General features: G+C 39.2%; 1 protein-coding gene across 3 annotated transcripts in view; it reads right to left on the reverse strand.

The window, feature by feature from the left end:
- Positions 1-18,569, reverse strand: part of LOC126267671 (peptidoglycan-recognition protein SD-like) — a 223,935-nt gene that overhangs the window by 110,153 nt on the left and 95,213 nt on the right. For all 3 annotated transcript variants that reach the window (XM_049972974.1, XM_049972981.1, XM_049972988.1), the window contains exon 2: positions 13,003-13,200. In XM_049972974.1, coding sequence (XP_049828931.1) covers positions 13,003-13,200 — 198 coding nt within the window. The remainder of the gene's footprint in view (positions 1-13,002; positions 13,201-18,569) is intronic.

Consider the following 18,569-nt stretch of genomic DNA (forward strand, 5'->3'; position numbering starts at 1 on the left):
CACATCTGAATTTTGCCCAGACAGTCCTGGTTTATTAGTGCTACCAGCAGCAATTTCAGGGTTGCAAAAATGTGTGGGGTTTGAGAATTTTGGGACAGTCGATGATTTTTTTAACCCTTTAAGTGCCCTGGATGTGTTAACGTGTGCGCCTTTATATCAGTCCCTGTGTGCTCTGAACATGTTTACGCGCGTAAACACGTTCTGAACACACAGAGTCAGGTACAAAGGCTCATGTGTTAACACATCCAGAGCAGTTAAAGGGTTAATAGATTGGACCTGTATGTTCAACATTACATTTCTAAACATTCTCTTGTGGCTGTGCCTCTCTCAGCCAACCATGGAGCAAGCACTGATGTTGATAGGGAGGCATGGCAATGGTTCTATCACATCTAATCACACACTTGTTAGTCATTTGTTAGTCATTTATGTTGTTTCTGTGTGTGAAGTAACTGGTCTACACATTTTTGTTCATTTCATCTCTATTTGTTTCATGTCTTATCATTTAGCAATAGGCAAAAGAAAGTGTGTGTTTAATGTTTTGTACTGTCTTCTGTCAAAGAACTGCTGTACACACTAAAAGAAACTAATGAGGCTCAGGAACAAAAATTCTTCTCAAGCACACACAGATTTATAATTCTAGTGTCCAGTACTTGGATTTGTGAAGAACCAGAACTGATAAAGCAAATAAGTTTCAGTAAATCAATTTACAAACTGAAACAACCTGGTGTGATTTAGGAGAGAGAGCACAAGCCATTAATGAAACTACAAAAGATTCCATAAATATTGATGTCCTATTTGATAGACATACATTATGGAACCAGGCAATTTGAAACCAATAGTTAGGTTGGGTTTCAAGTTCTGAAAAGTACCAGATACTGTTCAAGAAAAGTGGAAAGCATTTTTTAAAGTGTTTCAAAGGCTGATTCTTCAAGTTGCATTATTTCTAAAATGGTTGAGTTTACACTGTCTTAATCTGGGACATCTGCTTCCAACATTTGGTCTGCAGAAAAAGGTTGACATTCAGTATCTCCCCTTAAACACCTACTGAATGTTAAAATTAATTCAGAACTTTCTTGTTGTAAATTTAATGATGTAATTAAAACAAACAATTCATTTCTGTCTTGTTTAATAAAAAATACATATGAATAAATAAGGTTTACTGCTTCAGTAAACTGTGAAGATTTTTAAATAATTTCAAAAATGTCTTCTGGGTTGGTCCCACAAAAATATGGTAGTCCTATAGATAAGAATATCTTATTAGCCAAAATATAATTGTTAAACTTTGTCATGAACTATCATCTACTTAATCTCATGTATGTCAAATCTAAGGTGATTCAGCTGCACCTACTGACATCATTTTACGCAGTCCACATTATTGTATCTGGCCTTCAAAAACCATGTGTGAGGTTTTAATATACTCTCACATGCTACACGCAAACTATTAGTCCTACAGAAAAAAGGAAAGATAATTTTTCACCGGAGGACATAATTTTCGAGTTATTCAAGAAAAACATACAAAAGTGGCCTTCAAACACACCCTCACTCCTACACTTAGCCACCATCAGTCAGCATTGTGCCATTTGTGACACCTCCTCCTACCACCATACAAAAATTTCTGACCACAAAAACTATTCCTAATATTCTACCTTTTTTATCTCTGTTGATTGGGCTATTACACCACCAATGTAGTGAGCTATTTTGTTAACCAATTTAAATCTGCCTGTGAGTATAATGACAGAAAAACAACTTTTGTAAATGTTATGCTAAAATTAATTATGTTCACAATTTGATGCAAACTTAATCTTTACAAGGACAGTAGTTTCAAAGTCAGAATACCTGATGAATACGATTATGTAATTGTTCATTTTACACTGTTAAAATTCACAAGAATGTTATGTAAAATTTATAGAAATGTCAATTTTACAATTAGTAAGTGCTTGACTAAACCAGTGGCATAATAAGGCCAATAAAAGAAGACCTAAAGATGTCAAATATGGGGAGTAATTCATGCAGTTGCAAATTTTTGTACAGCAGTAGGAGGGAGTGCTGTTGACAACTTACTGACCAGTGGGGGCTGAATGTGGGAGGGAGGATGTGTCTGATGGTCACTCTTTTCCATTTTTCTTGAACAACTCAAAAACTATGGCCTCTAGTGGGAACATATCCCGATGTGAAATTTAACTACAGTAGATTTCCTAGAAAAAGTTCTAATTTATTTTTTCTGTAGGATTAATAGCTTGCATATAATGAGCAAGAGGATATGAAAATATCATGTATGTCTTTTGAATAACAGATGTAACATGGAGAGCTGCATAAAGCAAAATTAATAGGGACAGTGAATCATCCTGTATAAAATAACGACCAGAAATGGGTCTTATTGGCAAGCCACAGAAATAGCAGTTTAGACCTCTTTCAGGGTTCAGGGCCTGAGCTGATATTAGTAGTAAACTAAATTTATTTATCTATTTACCCTCTGACTCTAACATGTATTATTACATGCACGGACAAGTCAGGTTAACATTCCATACTAGTTGCACCCCATGGTGTTACCCCCAGTTAAAAAACTATTTATATTGAAATGTTAATGCTGTAAATCACCATCCCTGGATATGGCCCATCACAAAAGTTATCCCTTGAAGGAACTGAGACACAAGCCACTTGCAGCCCAGCAGACTACCGTGTGACTTCCAAAAATTTTTTTTGAGATAATGGGCAAAGCTGACATGGGCAAAGGTGAAATGTCACTCACAGCTCACTTACTTTAGGGGAAAAAATATGTGACTGAGTAGTGAATTACAAGATGTGCCAGGAAATGGAGTGAATAACTTCCTGACAGTTTGCGGCATGCCTAGCATGGAAAAGAAGTCTACTCTGTAAACAATGTTCCAAGACTTCTTGTTCTCTGTGCACATGTAGAGATTTCTGGCTCTTGATACATGTGAGCAGCCAACATACAGCTGTCCATGTGAAAAACACGTGTGCTCATGCCATTTTTAATGTTTGTCCTTGACTCTTATGTATAGTGATTGAGAAGGCCACTTTCTAAGTGAACTGAAAGTGCTTTAATTGGAAAGGCAAGTTTGTTGGAGTGATAATAACTCATGGTATCAATACAATATCTCCTTTGGCTCCACTGGTGATGATGGTGGCTCCCATGTTATGCCTTCTCAGGTCTGTCATGCATAACTTGGTGCCATTGCACAGTTTTGGTGAATCCAGGAACTGTGAAATATTTTTATGCACATGCTTTACATTGTTATGGAGTTTGGTGATGATTTTATCCAACAAGAATATTTTTGCTGTCCTAGATCTAAAGGCTTACTTATTTATTTTGTCAGAATAGTTAAAAACTAATTTCTGTGCTAAACTTAATGCTTTCATTTGAAGTTAACTTTCATGGGTACTTTTTTTGTCACATTACATATCACACAGTAGCAGTAGTCACGTTGACCATCTCATGGGAACATTTATTGAATGTAGGTAACCAATACGTCAATTCACTGTACAAACAATTTCCATTCCAAACTTCATCCAAATCTGTCTAGTCATTTCAGTGTGCAGTAGTAACATATTAACTAAACACAGAAAGAAAATAAGCAATTTCAAGTCAGCGCATCATGAAGTTTATTATAATTGTACTTGGAACAACATTGTCTGCCCCCCAATTATCTGTCTGTTACCAGTGGATATGCTCGCATACCATAAGAAACTCCAGCCACACTAAGAACCCACCATGTTCTACACATAAAGGCCAACATCCCTCTGTCATACAGCATTTAAATGACAGCATTATTTTGACTCTTCAAGCATCTCAGAAGCTATAAGATAAGTCTGATGATCAGCAGCTAAAATGCAATGGGCTTGTATGGAAGTATGAATTAAACACTTTGAGGATTGCATAAGTATTTTATTTATTATGTTGAATCATATTATGTATAACATATTAAACAATAAAAGCATTTTCACAAATGCTTAATATAGTTCAAAAGACAAAAAGTAAATAGATTTTTGAGAGTAAATATTATTCCAAATTTTGCATTATATTCTTCAAATCAATAAATACCTTGTATTACAAACTTTTAAAAGTAGACTAAATGTTAATTTAGGGTATGAGGTAGTTCGTTCCCAAATTTCTTATAAATCCATCCAGACTTTTCAGCCTAAAGGAGTAACAAACACACTCACACACAAACTTTCACATTTATAATACATAAAGAGTGAAAGTGCTGTTCTACAGCTGTGTGTAATATTTATCATTACAGTGTATTTAATGAAGCTAATCATTATATTTCTGAGGCAATTTCATGTCAGTATCATGTTATATAGGCATTTTGCTGTTGAAAACCCAGAGGCTAGACCATTCACATAAAATAAACATACTGCACTGCAACAAATTGACAACCAGATATTCATTTATAGATAAGTGGTCTTGGGAGTGGAAATGTTTACCAAGAAAGGTCTTAAATTTGTCACATGAAAATACAGTTTATTTAAGCACGCAATGTAATAGGTAATTACAATAAATAAACATAATACTGCCAAGAGGATCTATATCTATGCTTTGTTTTTAGTTCAGAGGCAACACAAAGAATCAGAGAGTTTACATCGCACACACAAAAAATGTAGCAGACAATCCACTGTCAGCGTTACTGTCAACATCAATCCTCCAAAGCAGCACCCAAACAAATTGTGACTTGAGGTTCACTTGGATGTAAGGGTGGTGGCAGTGGAAGACTAGGTGTGTCTAGTGTCCTCATGGAAGTACATGTAAGTAGCAATTTGGTGTTTGCTGTGATAAAAACTAACGTGAGTCTGTCAATGAATACTGTGATGGAAGAGCCACTGATATTGACATTAATTATGTTGTCGTGGCAAGCCAAGCAAGAAGTGCACCAGGAAGGTGAGATAACAATGCAGCCTATGCAACAGCAGTTTTTTAAATTGGCTGAGGACGCTTTCTTGTTATCAGTCCACTGTAGTCCAGTAAGTGAAGGAAAATTAGGGTCAAAATCTTGTAGCTAAAAGTTTTTGTACAGTGGGAGGAGGGACTGCCATGAACAGTATACTCAAATTCCTGAGCAGTGGGGTGTAAGCATGAGGATGGAGAGAGGGAGGGGGCATTTAAAGGTAACCTTTTTGCGTTTTTCTTGAATATCTCAAAATTCTTGGCTTCTAGCAAAGGTGTTTCCCATTACAAAATTGAACTACACTAAATTTCCTACAAAAATTGTCCTACTCTTTTTTTCTCTAGGACAAATAGTTTTCATGTTGCATGGTATGGAACAATCACAAGTTATTAAAAACTGTCAGATTATTGTTTATTGTTAAATGGAGTAGGTTAAGAGCAAATAGTAAATGTATGTGAAAGATGTAACTGCATTAGAACGATATTAAGGAATAAATTATGTTCTGTGATGTGATGGGCTGGAAGAGGGGTGTGGATGGGAGATGCATGAGTGAAGGCAGGTTACCAGATTGTGGTCAAGAACTTCCCTCCTTCATAGGTCTGCAAACTGAAGAATGAGAAGGCGATTTCACACTCTCTCTAACCCACCAAGAAGCAACTATAGGGTGTTTCACAGTTATACAGAACCTTCCATAGCTCACCTTATGTATCACTGGTGATACAGCATGCAGACACATCTGCTGAGTGTTTATTTTCTACAAAGTGTATTAACACTACATGGAATACAGATAACGGTTACTAATAATGGTAACACAAGAAACAGATGTGGACAAACTCTATATCAGGGCCGGCCAAACGCTGCACAGTGTGCAGACATGCAGAAGTGCTGCACATGCGTGCATGTGTGTGACGGCGACATCTGTTATTAGACATGTGTCCTAAATAAACGGCGGCGGCTCCACCTCCCTGTTTATGTGGTACAAGCAAGAGCGCAATATACCCAGTCTCGTTTACCCCTGGTGACCAACAGAGAAGTACTGAGAAATGGCAGGTACTGCGAAAAAGCAAAGGATGGGAGATCTATGTCCTCAGTAGTTTAGAAATGACTGGGAGGTGCAATTCGTCTTTTGCAGCTGTTGGTGAAAACTCACAGTGTTTGCTGTGCTGCGGAATAATAGGCAGCCAGCGCACGTTTTCAATTGAAAGACACTACAATACATATCACAAAGATGAGTGTACTCAACAGTGAAGAATGACAAGCAAAATTAAATGTCCTTAAGAAAATGGGTGAGACACATCAACCCGATTTTACTATATGTCAAAGTAACTGATACTTCCTGAACTCTTAGTTTCTCGTGTTACATTTATGTCTATTTTACTGTACGCTGTGCACTGACTGTTTTCAATTTTCCAGAATGACAACCACACTAAATCTTCACTGTGAGCAAGTTTTAAAATCACATTAAGAATTGCACAATCTGGGAAACCCTTTTTCAGAGGGGAGTTTGTGAAAGGGTGTCTGATTGATGCTGCAGAATTTGTGTGTCCCACAAACGTTAGCAGGTTTCAAGAAATTAGTCTATCCAAACAAACAATGACAAGATGTATCAGTGCTATGGCCGGCGATGTGCACAGGCAGCTAATAAATAAGGCTAAAGACTTTGTTGCTTTCTCTGTTGCACTTGATGAAGCAACAGATCTTACAGATACAGTCCAGGTTGTGATATAGATACAAGGTGTCGATAACGCACTTCATGTAACCAAGGATGTTTTGGGCTTAGTACCTTTGAAAGGGACTACTATAGGTGCAGACTTACTCCAAGCAGTCGAGCAAGTGATTGATGGTGTCGGTATAGACTGGAATTGGTTAGTCTCAGTGACCACATATGGAGCACCATCAGTGCAAGGCCATCAGAGAGGACTCATAGCACAGATGCGCAAAAAGCTAGGGCACAGAGACGAGACGTTGTATGGAATTCACTGGATTCTGCATCGAGAGGCGCTTTGTGCAAAATCAGTAACGTTAGCAAACGTCATGCAAATTTTTGTGTGTAATGTAAACTATCTGAAGACACATGGGTTTACACATCGCCAGTTTTGGCAGTTCTTGGAGCAATTAGGAGCGGAGTACGGCGACATACCTTACTGTATCGAAGTACGTTGGCTCAGTCGAGGTAAAGTGCTGAAAACATTTTTTGATTTAAGTTTGGTCATAGTAACATTCTTACATGAGAAGGGAAAAAGTGAACCTATGTTGGAAGACCCTTGTTGGATATCAGACCTTGCATTTCTCGTGGACATTACATCTCACATGAACAGCCTGAATGTCAGTTTGCAAGGTGGACTTAGTATTTAATTTTTGAAATGTTGGAAAAGTAAATGCCTTTGACAGAAAACACTGTACATTTCCTGACTCTTGGACTGGTCCATGAAAGTGCTAGATTTCAAGAACACGTGTCAATAATTGTAAAAATTAAGGAACAATTTGGAGTACGGTTTGCAGATGTTACGAGATTGTCTCCTGTCATTTGCCTCTTTGCTCGACCGTTCTCGTCATCAGTTGAAGATGTTCCGAATGATCTATCAATGGAACTGATTGACCTACAGTGCAATACAAGACTGAAGGACAAGTTCATTTTAGTGCGAAGTACAAAAGTATTCTACGAAAAATTTTCACAACAAGAATTTCCACACCTGCACTGAGAAGCTGCGAGAGTTATGTCCATGTTCTGGTCAACATATGTTTGTGAACGATTTTTCTCGGTGATGAAAATGAATAAATGAAGGTTTTGATCAAGCATAAGTGATAAAAATCTTCGCAACTGCTTGCGTTTGTCAATGAGCTGTGCTTTTGTGCTTGATATTAACTATATCATTTCTCATGACCAGTGATAAACGTGTTTGGATTTATTCCTTTCATAATTAAAAATTATTGTTTACTAACTGTGCATTATTGCCTCATTCTGCTCCATGTTACATTATTATCAGGAAAATTGGTCATTAAACCGATTGTTCCAATGTATACTTACATTTAGGGCAAGTGTCGGGGGCTATGCTCCGCTGAAGTTAATAAAACATAACATTCATCTAATTGTTGGTTATTATGCAGATTTCAGACGGAACTGATGAAAAATATAGCAATAATGATATTGAAATAATAGGTGATCATCGATAGGTCTCTGGTTATCATTCTGTTCAGAGTCAGTGAGATAGAAATTATGTGGGTGTAACTGAGGGCACCGAGGATTTGTTATAGGAAACCTTGCTTTATTTTAATGTTATTTGAAATCATGAATAAGGTTCGTTGGAAGTTGCTAAGTGCTCTCTTTCTTAAATACTAGATCAAAAACATTACATGTATTTACATGCTGTCAGTCAAGCTGCCTTAATAAAAACCCACAGTTGTTAACTGTATTACTTGTCTTACCGGGTTAAACTGTTAACATAAAAGTAGACATCTCAATGAGAAAACTGTGACAGTATTTTTAATGTTTAATATGCAAAATACCTTCCCAAGGTTGACTTGCAAGCTGTGGAAAGAACACTAGAATGCGCCTGTACAGAGTATCCCAGCAAGTGGATAAAGCGACATTTGTGCGTAGAAACATGCCCTACATGAATGCTGATGGCTGCGGTGAGCACGTTGTGACCCAGAAGTTGCACATGTGCAGGAGCACTGCACGCATGCAGAGTTTCTGGCTGGCCCTGCTCTATATAAATCTGCCCACATTCCTATGTTGCTAGAGGAGAAGTTGATTGTTAGTCATCCTGTATGACAGTTGTAGTATTCTTACTTCCTTATTGGAAAGGCCATTTCTTCCAAAATGAGCACTGCTCACTTTTCAGGTTACAGACAGACTATATCTTCCCAGTATTTCCTATCCTGTTTTCTTATGTGAGTAGACAAAATAACTTCACTGAGTTCTCCACTGTATAGTGGAGTTATTTTCAGTCTAATAAGTGAGCACTTATTTGCAGGTATTAAGTGAGCTATTACATAAGAAAGTTCAACAGCTAAAGCTTTCAAAAGTACAACACACTGAAGAACCTGCCCCAAGTGTAACATGTGTCAATATGTATTTGACAATGTTGATTGCACTGTCTCCATTTTCAATGACTGTAATACTTTTCACAGCACAATGGGCATTCAAATCATCTCTGCATCAGCTCTCCCTTCATCTGAAAAGGCACAGGGTCTTAAAGTGGCTCCTTCTCCAACAGAAGTAGTCACCTAGGTGTTATGGAACTCCAGATATTTCAACATAACTGAAGCAATGTGTTACTGTTGTAGACTTGAACATATTAGGTCACATTCAATCAATCATATCCACACGCACTGTGCAAGATGTACTATGGGTGCATGGTAACAGGCTCCAGTCAGTGAAAGTCATTATCCAGGTGTGAGCAATGCCAGGATCGAACAGATTTATGCAGTCTACCAAAACTCAGCTACTGATGAAAGAAGTGCAATAACTCTCTGGTCATACATTGATTCACCAGTGTGTGGTGACAACACATTTACATGTCTTTACAATATGATGTCAATGATAATCAATGACACTGCACCCCACTGCAAACTGTTAACAAAAGTACAAGCATATGGAATAGGTTCCAAGATATGTGAGTGTCGTGAAGACTTCTTCAGTAATAGAACCCAGTATGTTGTCCTTGATGGCGAGTGTTCATCAGAGACAAAGGTATCATTAGAAAGGCCCCAAGGAAGTGTAATAGGACTGCTATTATTTTCTACATATATAAATTATTTGGCAGACTGGGTGAGCAGTAACCTGTTGTTGTTTGCTGATGATGCTGTGGTGTAAGGGAAGGTGACTATAGAATGATACAAGATGACTTGGACAAATTTTCTAGTCAGTGTGATGAACAGCAGCTGGCTCCGAATGTACAAAAATGTAAGTTGTTGGGGATGAGTAGAAAAAACAAACCTGTAATGCTCAGATACAGCATTACTTGTGACATGCTTGACACAGTCATGTCATTTAAATATCTGGGCATAATGTTGCAAAGAAATATCAAATAGAACAAGCACATGAGGACTGTGGTAGTGAAGGCAAATGGTCAACTTTTGTTTATTGGTAGGATTTTAGGAAAAAGTGGTCCATCTGTAAAGGAGACTGCATACAGGATGCTAGCGTACCTGTTCTTGAGTACTGCTTGATCTGCACTAGGTCAGATTAAAGGAAGACATTGAAGCAATTCAGAGACAGGTTGCTAGTTTTGCTAGTGGTAGGTTTGGATAACATGCAACTGTTACCACAATGCTTGAGGAAATTAAATGGGAATCTCTGGAGGGAAGGCAACATTCTTTTACGGAACACCATTGAGAAAATTTAGAGAACTGCCATCTGAAGCTGATTGCAGGATGACCCTGTTGTCACCAACATACATTTGGCATAAGAGGCATGATGATAAGATATGAGAAATTAAGGCTCATGTGGAGACATATAGACAGTGGTTTCTCCCTTGTTCTATCCATGAGTAAAACAGGAAAGGAAATGACTTATGGTGTTACAGGATACATTTTGCCATGCACTGTATGGTGGCTCATGAAATATGTATGTAGATGTAGCCAACAGCAAGGTGTTACAATTTAACAAGTCAATCAAAGGTCACTGACATCATCACAATTACACTTCTCACCCATTGTTTATACAACCGTATCTTACATAAAAGATCACATAACAACTGCAAATAAGTGCCCACTTACTAAACTGAAAATAACTCCATGATATAAACACAAGCTCAGTGAAGCTATTTTGTCCACTCACATAAGAAAATGGTGAGAAGGTACAGTCAGTCTGTAAACTGAAACTTGAGTAGTACTCATATCAGGTGAATTTGCCTTTTCTGGAAGAATGCTACAATTGTCATACAGATTGACTAGGAATCAATTTCTCCTCTTGCTATGTAGAACTGTATGTAGAACTGTGAGCATTTCTTGCTTTACAATCATTAGTAACTCACATCTGTATTTTATGTAGTGTTAATGTATTTTGTGGAAGATAAAGTCCCCCAGGCATGTCTGTGTACCGCATCACCAATGATTCACAAGGCGATCAGAGTCAGTATAATTTTATAAAACACCCTATAGTTTCTTCTTCTGACTCAGTGGGATAGGAAGAGTGTCAAACTGCCTCCTCCCGCTTCAGTTTGTAAACCTGTGAAGGGGGAAGTGCATGGTCACAATCTGCCTTCCATCACGCATCTACCCTCCACTCTCCCCTTCCAGCCCATCACAACCCCAGAACATAATTTATCCCTTAATACAATTCTATTGCACATCAATGTAGTACACAAATTTAAAATTTGTTTTTAACTCTCTTCATTTAACAATAAACATTAAGTAGACACCATTAAAACAATATTTTAATTACCTGTGATTTATATATCCTCTTCAGTGCAGAAACTGTAAGTCCTACAGAAAAAATGAATATGACCCTTCCATTGGGAAGTTTAGTTGTACTGGGAAAGATTTTTGCAGGAAGCACAGCTTTTGAGTTATTCCTGAAAAACATAAAAAGGTGACCGTTGAAAGTTGCCCCCCCCCCCCCCCCCCCCCCCCCCGCCCGTTTCTCTCCCCCAAACTCACACCCCATGAATCAGGACAAAAACAATCAATTATTGCCAAAATTATTTAATTGGATATATAAAAAATCTACTCACCAAATGGCAGCAGAACACACACATAAAGACTGTTTTCATTGGCAAGCTTTTGGAGCCAGCAGCTTCTCCTTCAGGCAGAAGGGTTGAAGAGGAAGAAAGAAGGGTGAAGGAAAAGGACTGGAGAGGTCGAGAAAAAGGTGTAGTTTTGGAAGAGTCACATATTGGCTCTCAAGTTGGGCAAATCATAGGACTGGACTGTCTGAGCAGAAAGGCTCCAAGGTAGCAGAGGCAGAAGCAACACAAAGAATCAGAGAGCTTACACTGCAAACATGAAATACAAAGCAGACAATTCATGGCCATAGCACTGTACTTGTACTCCTTGCCTGAGGTACTACAATGGTTTAGAAGAAGGCTAAATGATGAATGTGGTGAAAAACTAATAGAGTTTTTGTCATAGATAAATTAGTACGTATACAACCACAGTATTTAGTAGGAGTGTGTATACAGATTAAACAGAACTCTAGTCATAAGAAACTGAATATTTATACAATCAGTGTATTAAGAAAAATATTTTCACAGAAGCATGAAAGCTTTTTCACTATTTACTCTAATAATAATTATCATTAGTTCAGTTCCTCGAGCAGATTTTTATGGGCTGCATATTAAAAAGCCTTGAGAGAGACACAGACGGTAGTAACAGTATATATTTTGATGCTTATTACTGTCAGAACTTAATCTGTGACATAATGTAGCGATTTATCTGAAAGAAATACTTTGTGACAATCAGTGAAAGGCAGTTAGTAAGGTACGCTTTGAAACATTAAAATAAGCACAGTTATATCATAAGATACACTGAAAAATGACTGGAAAAAATGAAATGGATGCATAATTTGAATGATGTTTTTAATCTTCATTTTTGTAGACATGTGGCCACTAGTAACATGTTGATTTCTGCTGGGAAATACACATTCAGTTGCAGTAATATCTCAAATTTCGTCTTATCAGGCAGCACAAGATTTTAATACTCTACTACAAATAATATTATACCACCATAAATTAATGTCCACTGTTGATCTAGAAAGTATTTTCAGAGTAAATACTATGTGTCTGTATTGGTTTTTTATTCACAAGTACAATGGTAACTAATAGTGGAAGGATGGTAATGAAACTGATAGCCAATAGATAATATCTGATTTTGTACTTTTTATTCATTTTTTGCTCAGTGGATTTGAGACAGATTTTGCTTCATTTTGGAGTGTTGTATTTATACAACAGGGACTGTATTATATTGACTGTCACAATGGCAATGACTATCTCACTAAATATAGTGTAAGGGGAATCAAAAGAAGTATTTTTGTCAAAAATTCACAGTTATTTGATAAAAGATCTTTTTAAAAAGAAACCAGTCTTTCTTAAAAAATAATAATGTTTAAAGGATGTGCCATGTTATTTAAAATTCCTTCCTGAAAACTTACGTCTGTCGATATACAGCCAGACTGATACAATAACACCACCAAAGAGTATAATGCTCAGAGCAATAATGTTGAAAATTTGTGCTGAGTTGGTGCATCTTATCTTCAGGTGACGTCTCCAGTTAATGGAACTCTGATTCTCTCCACTGGCATCATCACCATCATCAGCATGTCTATCTGGTCGGAGCAGAGGTGTTGTTTCTGCAAAATTGGATGAATTTCAAATTGTGATAATGATGAAAGCAGGCTTTATGCTAGGAAACAATCTACCTAGGGTTTTTATTAAGACTGATAATTATGTAAGTGCTTGGGGTTTTTGCTTAGTCTAACCATATAGGACATAATTTCATTGTTCTTTCTTTATACAACAGGGAGAGACAATATTTAATAATGCTTAGTTTTTGTACATCACAGTTATTGAGTAAATATTAGTAATTTAGACTATTCATATGCGGGAATTATTGTAATAGGTTAGTATCAGTACAACTTGTCCATCACCCTTCCCTTCCCCCTCCCCCTGCCCCGAACATGTACACAAGTTGTTTCGAGAAGAGAAAAGAAAGGGAGAGAGGTTAGACCAAGCATAGAGTGGAGAGACATAGTGAGGGGTTCAGGAAGGCAGCACAGCAGAATGAGAGAAGAGGAAGCAAGAGTGGTGCACAGTTGTGTGTGACAGATGGAGGAATGGGATGTCAGAAGGAGAGGACTGTGGATAGAGGAACTGACACAGCAGGGAATGAACTGAAAAGGGAAAAGGCAAAGGAAAAAGAAATCTTTTTGTCTAATGGCGTTCATTACTGCCAATTTATTTAAGTGAGCACTCATAATAGGCAGGATTTTATTTGGATTACGAGTAAACACGCCTGACATTAGGATTAGAAAATGAAAGAAAATTAACTGATCTGGAAAAAAATGAAGTTACATTTCCGACAGAATATTACTCTTTACTAACCTCTGAAATATGAAAAATTGCTTTTATAGCTCTCAAAAATCAGTCAATGTTTGCAACAACAAAAAACGAATTACCATGTGATCTAGCAAATATTTTTATTAATCTACAACCTTTGTCTTACTTAAAGTACTGACACTGGCCCATAACATTAAGAGCAAGATTTATTATCTAAGTTCTCTTGTGCATTTATTCAAATACAATCCTATTTTACTGTGGTTGTTTCTGCTTTGTGATATTTAGTAATTTAGCCTATTGCTTTTCATTTGATTTCCTGTGTTATCATAATAACATGCGAGATATCTGTAATGCACTTTTGCCTTGAGTCTATGATCGCAAAACATACGAGGATAATCCAAAAAGTAAGGTCTCCTCTCTCTTTTTTTTTTTTTTTTTTTTTTACAAGTACATAGACCTGTTTATTTCTACAATGGTTTACATCAGTTTACAGCTTGAACACTTTAGCTGGTTTTCAACATAATCACCATTTCAGTCGATGCAGTTTTTGTATGCCCATGTTGTACCAGGTCGCCACCATGCTGTTCAGAAAGTTATGAACCTCTTCTTTCACCTCGTCGTCGGAGCAGAATCGCATTCCGGCCAAATGTTCTTTTAACTTAGGGAGCAGGTGATTGTCACTGGGCGCCAAGTCAGGACTATAGGGTGGGTGGGTGATTATGTTCCACTGAAACCGTTGCAGGAGAGCAACAGTTTGCCAAGCGTTGTCATGGAGGATGTGTACGCCCTTGTTCGACATTCCTCTTCCCCGGTTCTGAATTGCCCATTTGAGTTTTTTCAGAGTCTCACAGTACCTGTCAGCGTTAACTGTGGTCCCAGTGGGCATAAAGATGACCAATAATACCCCTTTCCGATCCCAAAAAATGGTTGTCATGACTGCCTTTGTTTGGATTACCGCAGCTTTGGCAAAGAAGGATGCCGCCACTGGCATGATTGTTGCTTGATCTCAGGTGTAAAGTGATATGTCAGGTTTCATCGCCCATGAAAATTGTCCAGAAAGATCTCTAATTCGACTGCAAGGTGGTGAAGAAATGCGTGGGAAGCATCAACTCATTGCCACATGTGGTCCTCAGTCAGCATGAGTGGCACCCATCTTGCGCACAGCTTCCGGCAGTTCAATGTTTCCGTTAAAATTCTGTGAGCAGTGCTTCGGGAAACCTCAGGAACCAACGTGCAGAGATCATCCAGGGTGATCTGCTGATCTTCACGCATGCTTTGTTCAACCTTCCACAATGTATCCTCAGAAATTGACGGTTTCCCGCTCCTTTGTTCGTCGTGAATTTCAGTCCGACCAGGTGCAAACTCTCTACACCAATTACGAACATTTTTGACATCCATGCACAACTCACCATACACTTCTGTCAATTGGCGATGGATTTCCATTGGCGCAGTGCTCTTTGCATTAAAAAACCGAATAACTGCAGGCAATTCGCACTTAGTGGTAACATCCAATGGCAGATCCATTCTCAACGGCTGCCAAGCCAAGACTGAGCGCCTCAGTGTGGCGTGTGCATGTTTACACACATCACATGAAGCACTCTTCATAACAGTGTGACCAACTGCCACACAAACAGAGTTCTGTACTTATTAAAAAAAAAAGAAGATCTTACTTTTGGGATTATTCTCGTAAATACAGATTTGGTTTCACCAACTGCACTGTTAACACAGGTATCCTCATCATTTTGTCACTCTATATATGGAACATTTTCTTCATCAGGGTGTACTAGACTATGAACATAAGACATTTGTGAATGAGAGTCAGCAACTTTCATTAGTAATATTATTAGTAATATGGCAGTCCCAAACTAATATATTTTCAGACATTCTATGACTGCATCAATCTTGCAATTCTGACTGTGTCAAACTGACACTGCAGTGTACATCTTTAACAACCAGAGTAGAAGATGTCACGAATTCAGATAAGTAAACTATCATGCAATTCCCATGTTTACTTCCATATAGGATCTAACATTCTACTATTATTGTTATTTTTACATTATCTTTGACTGAATGTGACATTCCTCATGGATATCATGATGTATTATGTTTTTTCAAACATTTATGAGTGCTGCAAATAACTTTTCCTATATCATCAATTGGAATTTCTTAGAAACTTCAGACTGCAGTATCCTTGCTCAAAACCTGTTGTTCCCTAATTCAAGCATATATTTACTGTGCTGTGACACCAGTTATATGATGATTTTTTGTTTGTTTGCGGCAATTGACTATTACACAGCGTCACTGGTTCAGATTCGATCCAACTGTCTCGATGGATAAGTGAGAGGAAACTAAAAGCAACAGTTGAATAACAGCCAAGCATAGCACTCTAAAGAAGTGGCGGTGGAACGTTAAGTTCCGTGCCATCCTCCGACAGTGGAAGTACACAGGAGGGGTGCAGTAATGCTCCAACTCTACAGTGAAGGAAAAAAATGGCTAGACAACAACAAGCCACTGCTAGTGACTGTACGAAATGGACCTAAAAACGTGGTTATATTGGGCTTATCGTCAGTCATAGCCCGAATCGGAGTCCTCCAGGATGGTGAGCGAAATGGGGTGTCAGAGCCAGCGATGTGGAACTGTGGTGCCAATGGTTTAAAGCCCAGCGACCATCTCACAGAGGGCTTCCACTTTACTGTATAGTTGTCGAGCCTTACAGTGAATGGTCGTCTTGAGAAGGGTCGTATTTGTCTCCTCATGCATAGTGACAGTCATGGTGAGCAGAGGGGCGTGAAGGCTCCACCAGAGAACTTTATTCTGTAGGTGCTGGAGCGTCAGCATCCAGGACTTGCTAATCGTGGCCCATGCAGCGGAACCATACGTTAGTGAGGGTAGTACAACGGAGTGCTACAGCTAGAGCTTAGTATTTAAATTCAGCTCTCGGCTGGAGAAGAGCGGGTACAAGGCCCTAGTCAACTTTAACCCTTTATGGGCGATGTATTCTGCGTGGCGATGGAAGAAAAGTTTCTTCTCCAACCAGACCCTGAGATACTTGGTATATTGGGCTCATGGGACCTGGAAGCTCCCGACTAAGATGTTGGGGTAGAGTATAGGGCACTGTTTAGTGAAATACACTGCCGTAGTTTTGGCAGTCTTATTGGGGCGACACCAGTGACAGTTGCGTCCACTTGCCATTGGAGTAGAGCAATGAGTTTATCAGGATTGCAGTTGGTCATATAAAGCGCTGTGTCATTGGCATATTGTGCCAAATGGCAGTGGCAGTTGAAGGGCATGTCACTGACATAGACATTAAAAAGAAGCGGGGACAGCACTGAACCCTGAGCGGTATCCATCGACATGTGGCGTAAACTGGAGTGCTTTCCCCACTGAGCAACGAGGAAGGTCCTCTGGTGGAGGAGGTCATCCACAATCTTAATGTAGATGTCAGGGATGGTCTTTTGCGTCAGCATCTTATACACCAAGTTGTCCTGCCAAATCTTATCTTAAGCATTCGGCACGTCCAAGAAGACTGCTGCTGTCGGCATGGTGGAGTTAAAAGCCTTGCTAATGTGCTCCATTATCCAGAGAACTTGCAGTTCAGCAGACAGGTGTGAGGTAAACCCAAACTGTTTGGGACGGATCATCCTGGCTGCCGGCAGAGGCTGGGAAATGCGGTAGAGTATGAGAGACTCCAGGACCTTCGCCATGGTGTCCAAAAGGCTGATGGACCTGCTGTTGGTAGAGACAGTAGGGTCCTTAGAAGGCTTTGGGATCACAATAAGCTTTGCCTGTTTTCACTGCAGTGGGAAAAGGCCACTCTGAAGACAAAAGGTCAAGATCCTGGCGAATAGGACCAGGGGCTTACGTGGTAGCCGATGGAGATAGCGATCCATCCAGGACAGGGGCCGAATTACCACGTTTCCTCCAGAAGATTCGGAGCACTTCCACTGTTGATGTAAGGCAAGGGGCTATAAGCAGTGGTCTGCTTCGGAAGTCGGCCACAGTCCTCAGGATATCTTGGTCATCCTGGAGTTCATCAGGCGTGGGGCCCAGGATGAGCAGTTGGTTTTGGGCCTCCAATGCCTCAGCCAGGGTTTCCACCACACATAGGGTATCATACGTGAGACCAGCGTCCATCTGGATGAGGTGGTGGGTCCGCAAGGTGGTAAGATGCAGGGCTCGGACGACAGCCCAGTCTGATTTATGCTGGAGGAGAAAGCTGTTCTGACTTCCAATCCGCTAGGCGGCGACCGAACATCTGTTGGAGATGCTTCGTGCTATGCCTTTCACGAGGGTCGTGGTATTGTTTCCACCAGCGGCGGAAATGGTTCTTCTGGATTTTTAGTTCAGATAAAAGTGGAGGTAATTCTTCCAGTTGAGTTAGAGCCCTAAGAACGTGGGAAGTGGAGAGTTTTACTGCTTGGTGGATTTTCGCAGTGAGGTACTGAACTACACAAAGAGATTGGCAGGAATCGTCAGGTCTAGGTCGTAGGCTGTTGAGGACCCTTGCAAACTTGTCCCAATGAGTAACTGTGAAAGTAGAAAGGACATCAAAGAACAACACAACATCAGTAAGATGTAGAAGTACCAGGTCATGGTCAGAAGTTAGGTCATGTACTGTTTCCAAGGAAAACTGTACAGCAACGTTTTTAAAAATGGCCACATC

The sequence above is a fragment of the Schistocerca gregaria genome, chromosome 1 (assembly GCF_023897955.1).
Source record: "Schistocerca gregaria isolate iqSchGreg1 chromosome 1, iqSchGreg1.2, whole genome shotgun sequence".
In the NCBI taxonomy this organism is placed as follows: Eukaryota; Metazoa; Arthropoda; class Insecta; order Orthoptera; family Acrididae; genus Schistocerca; species Schistocerca gregaria.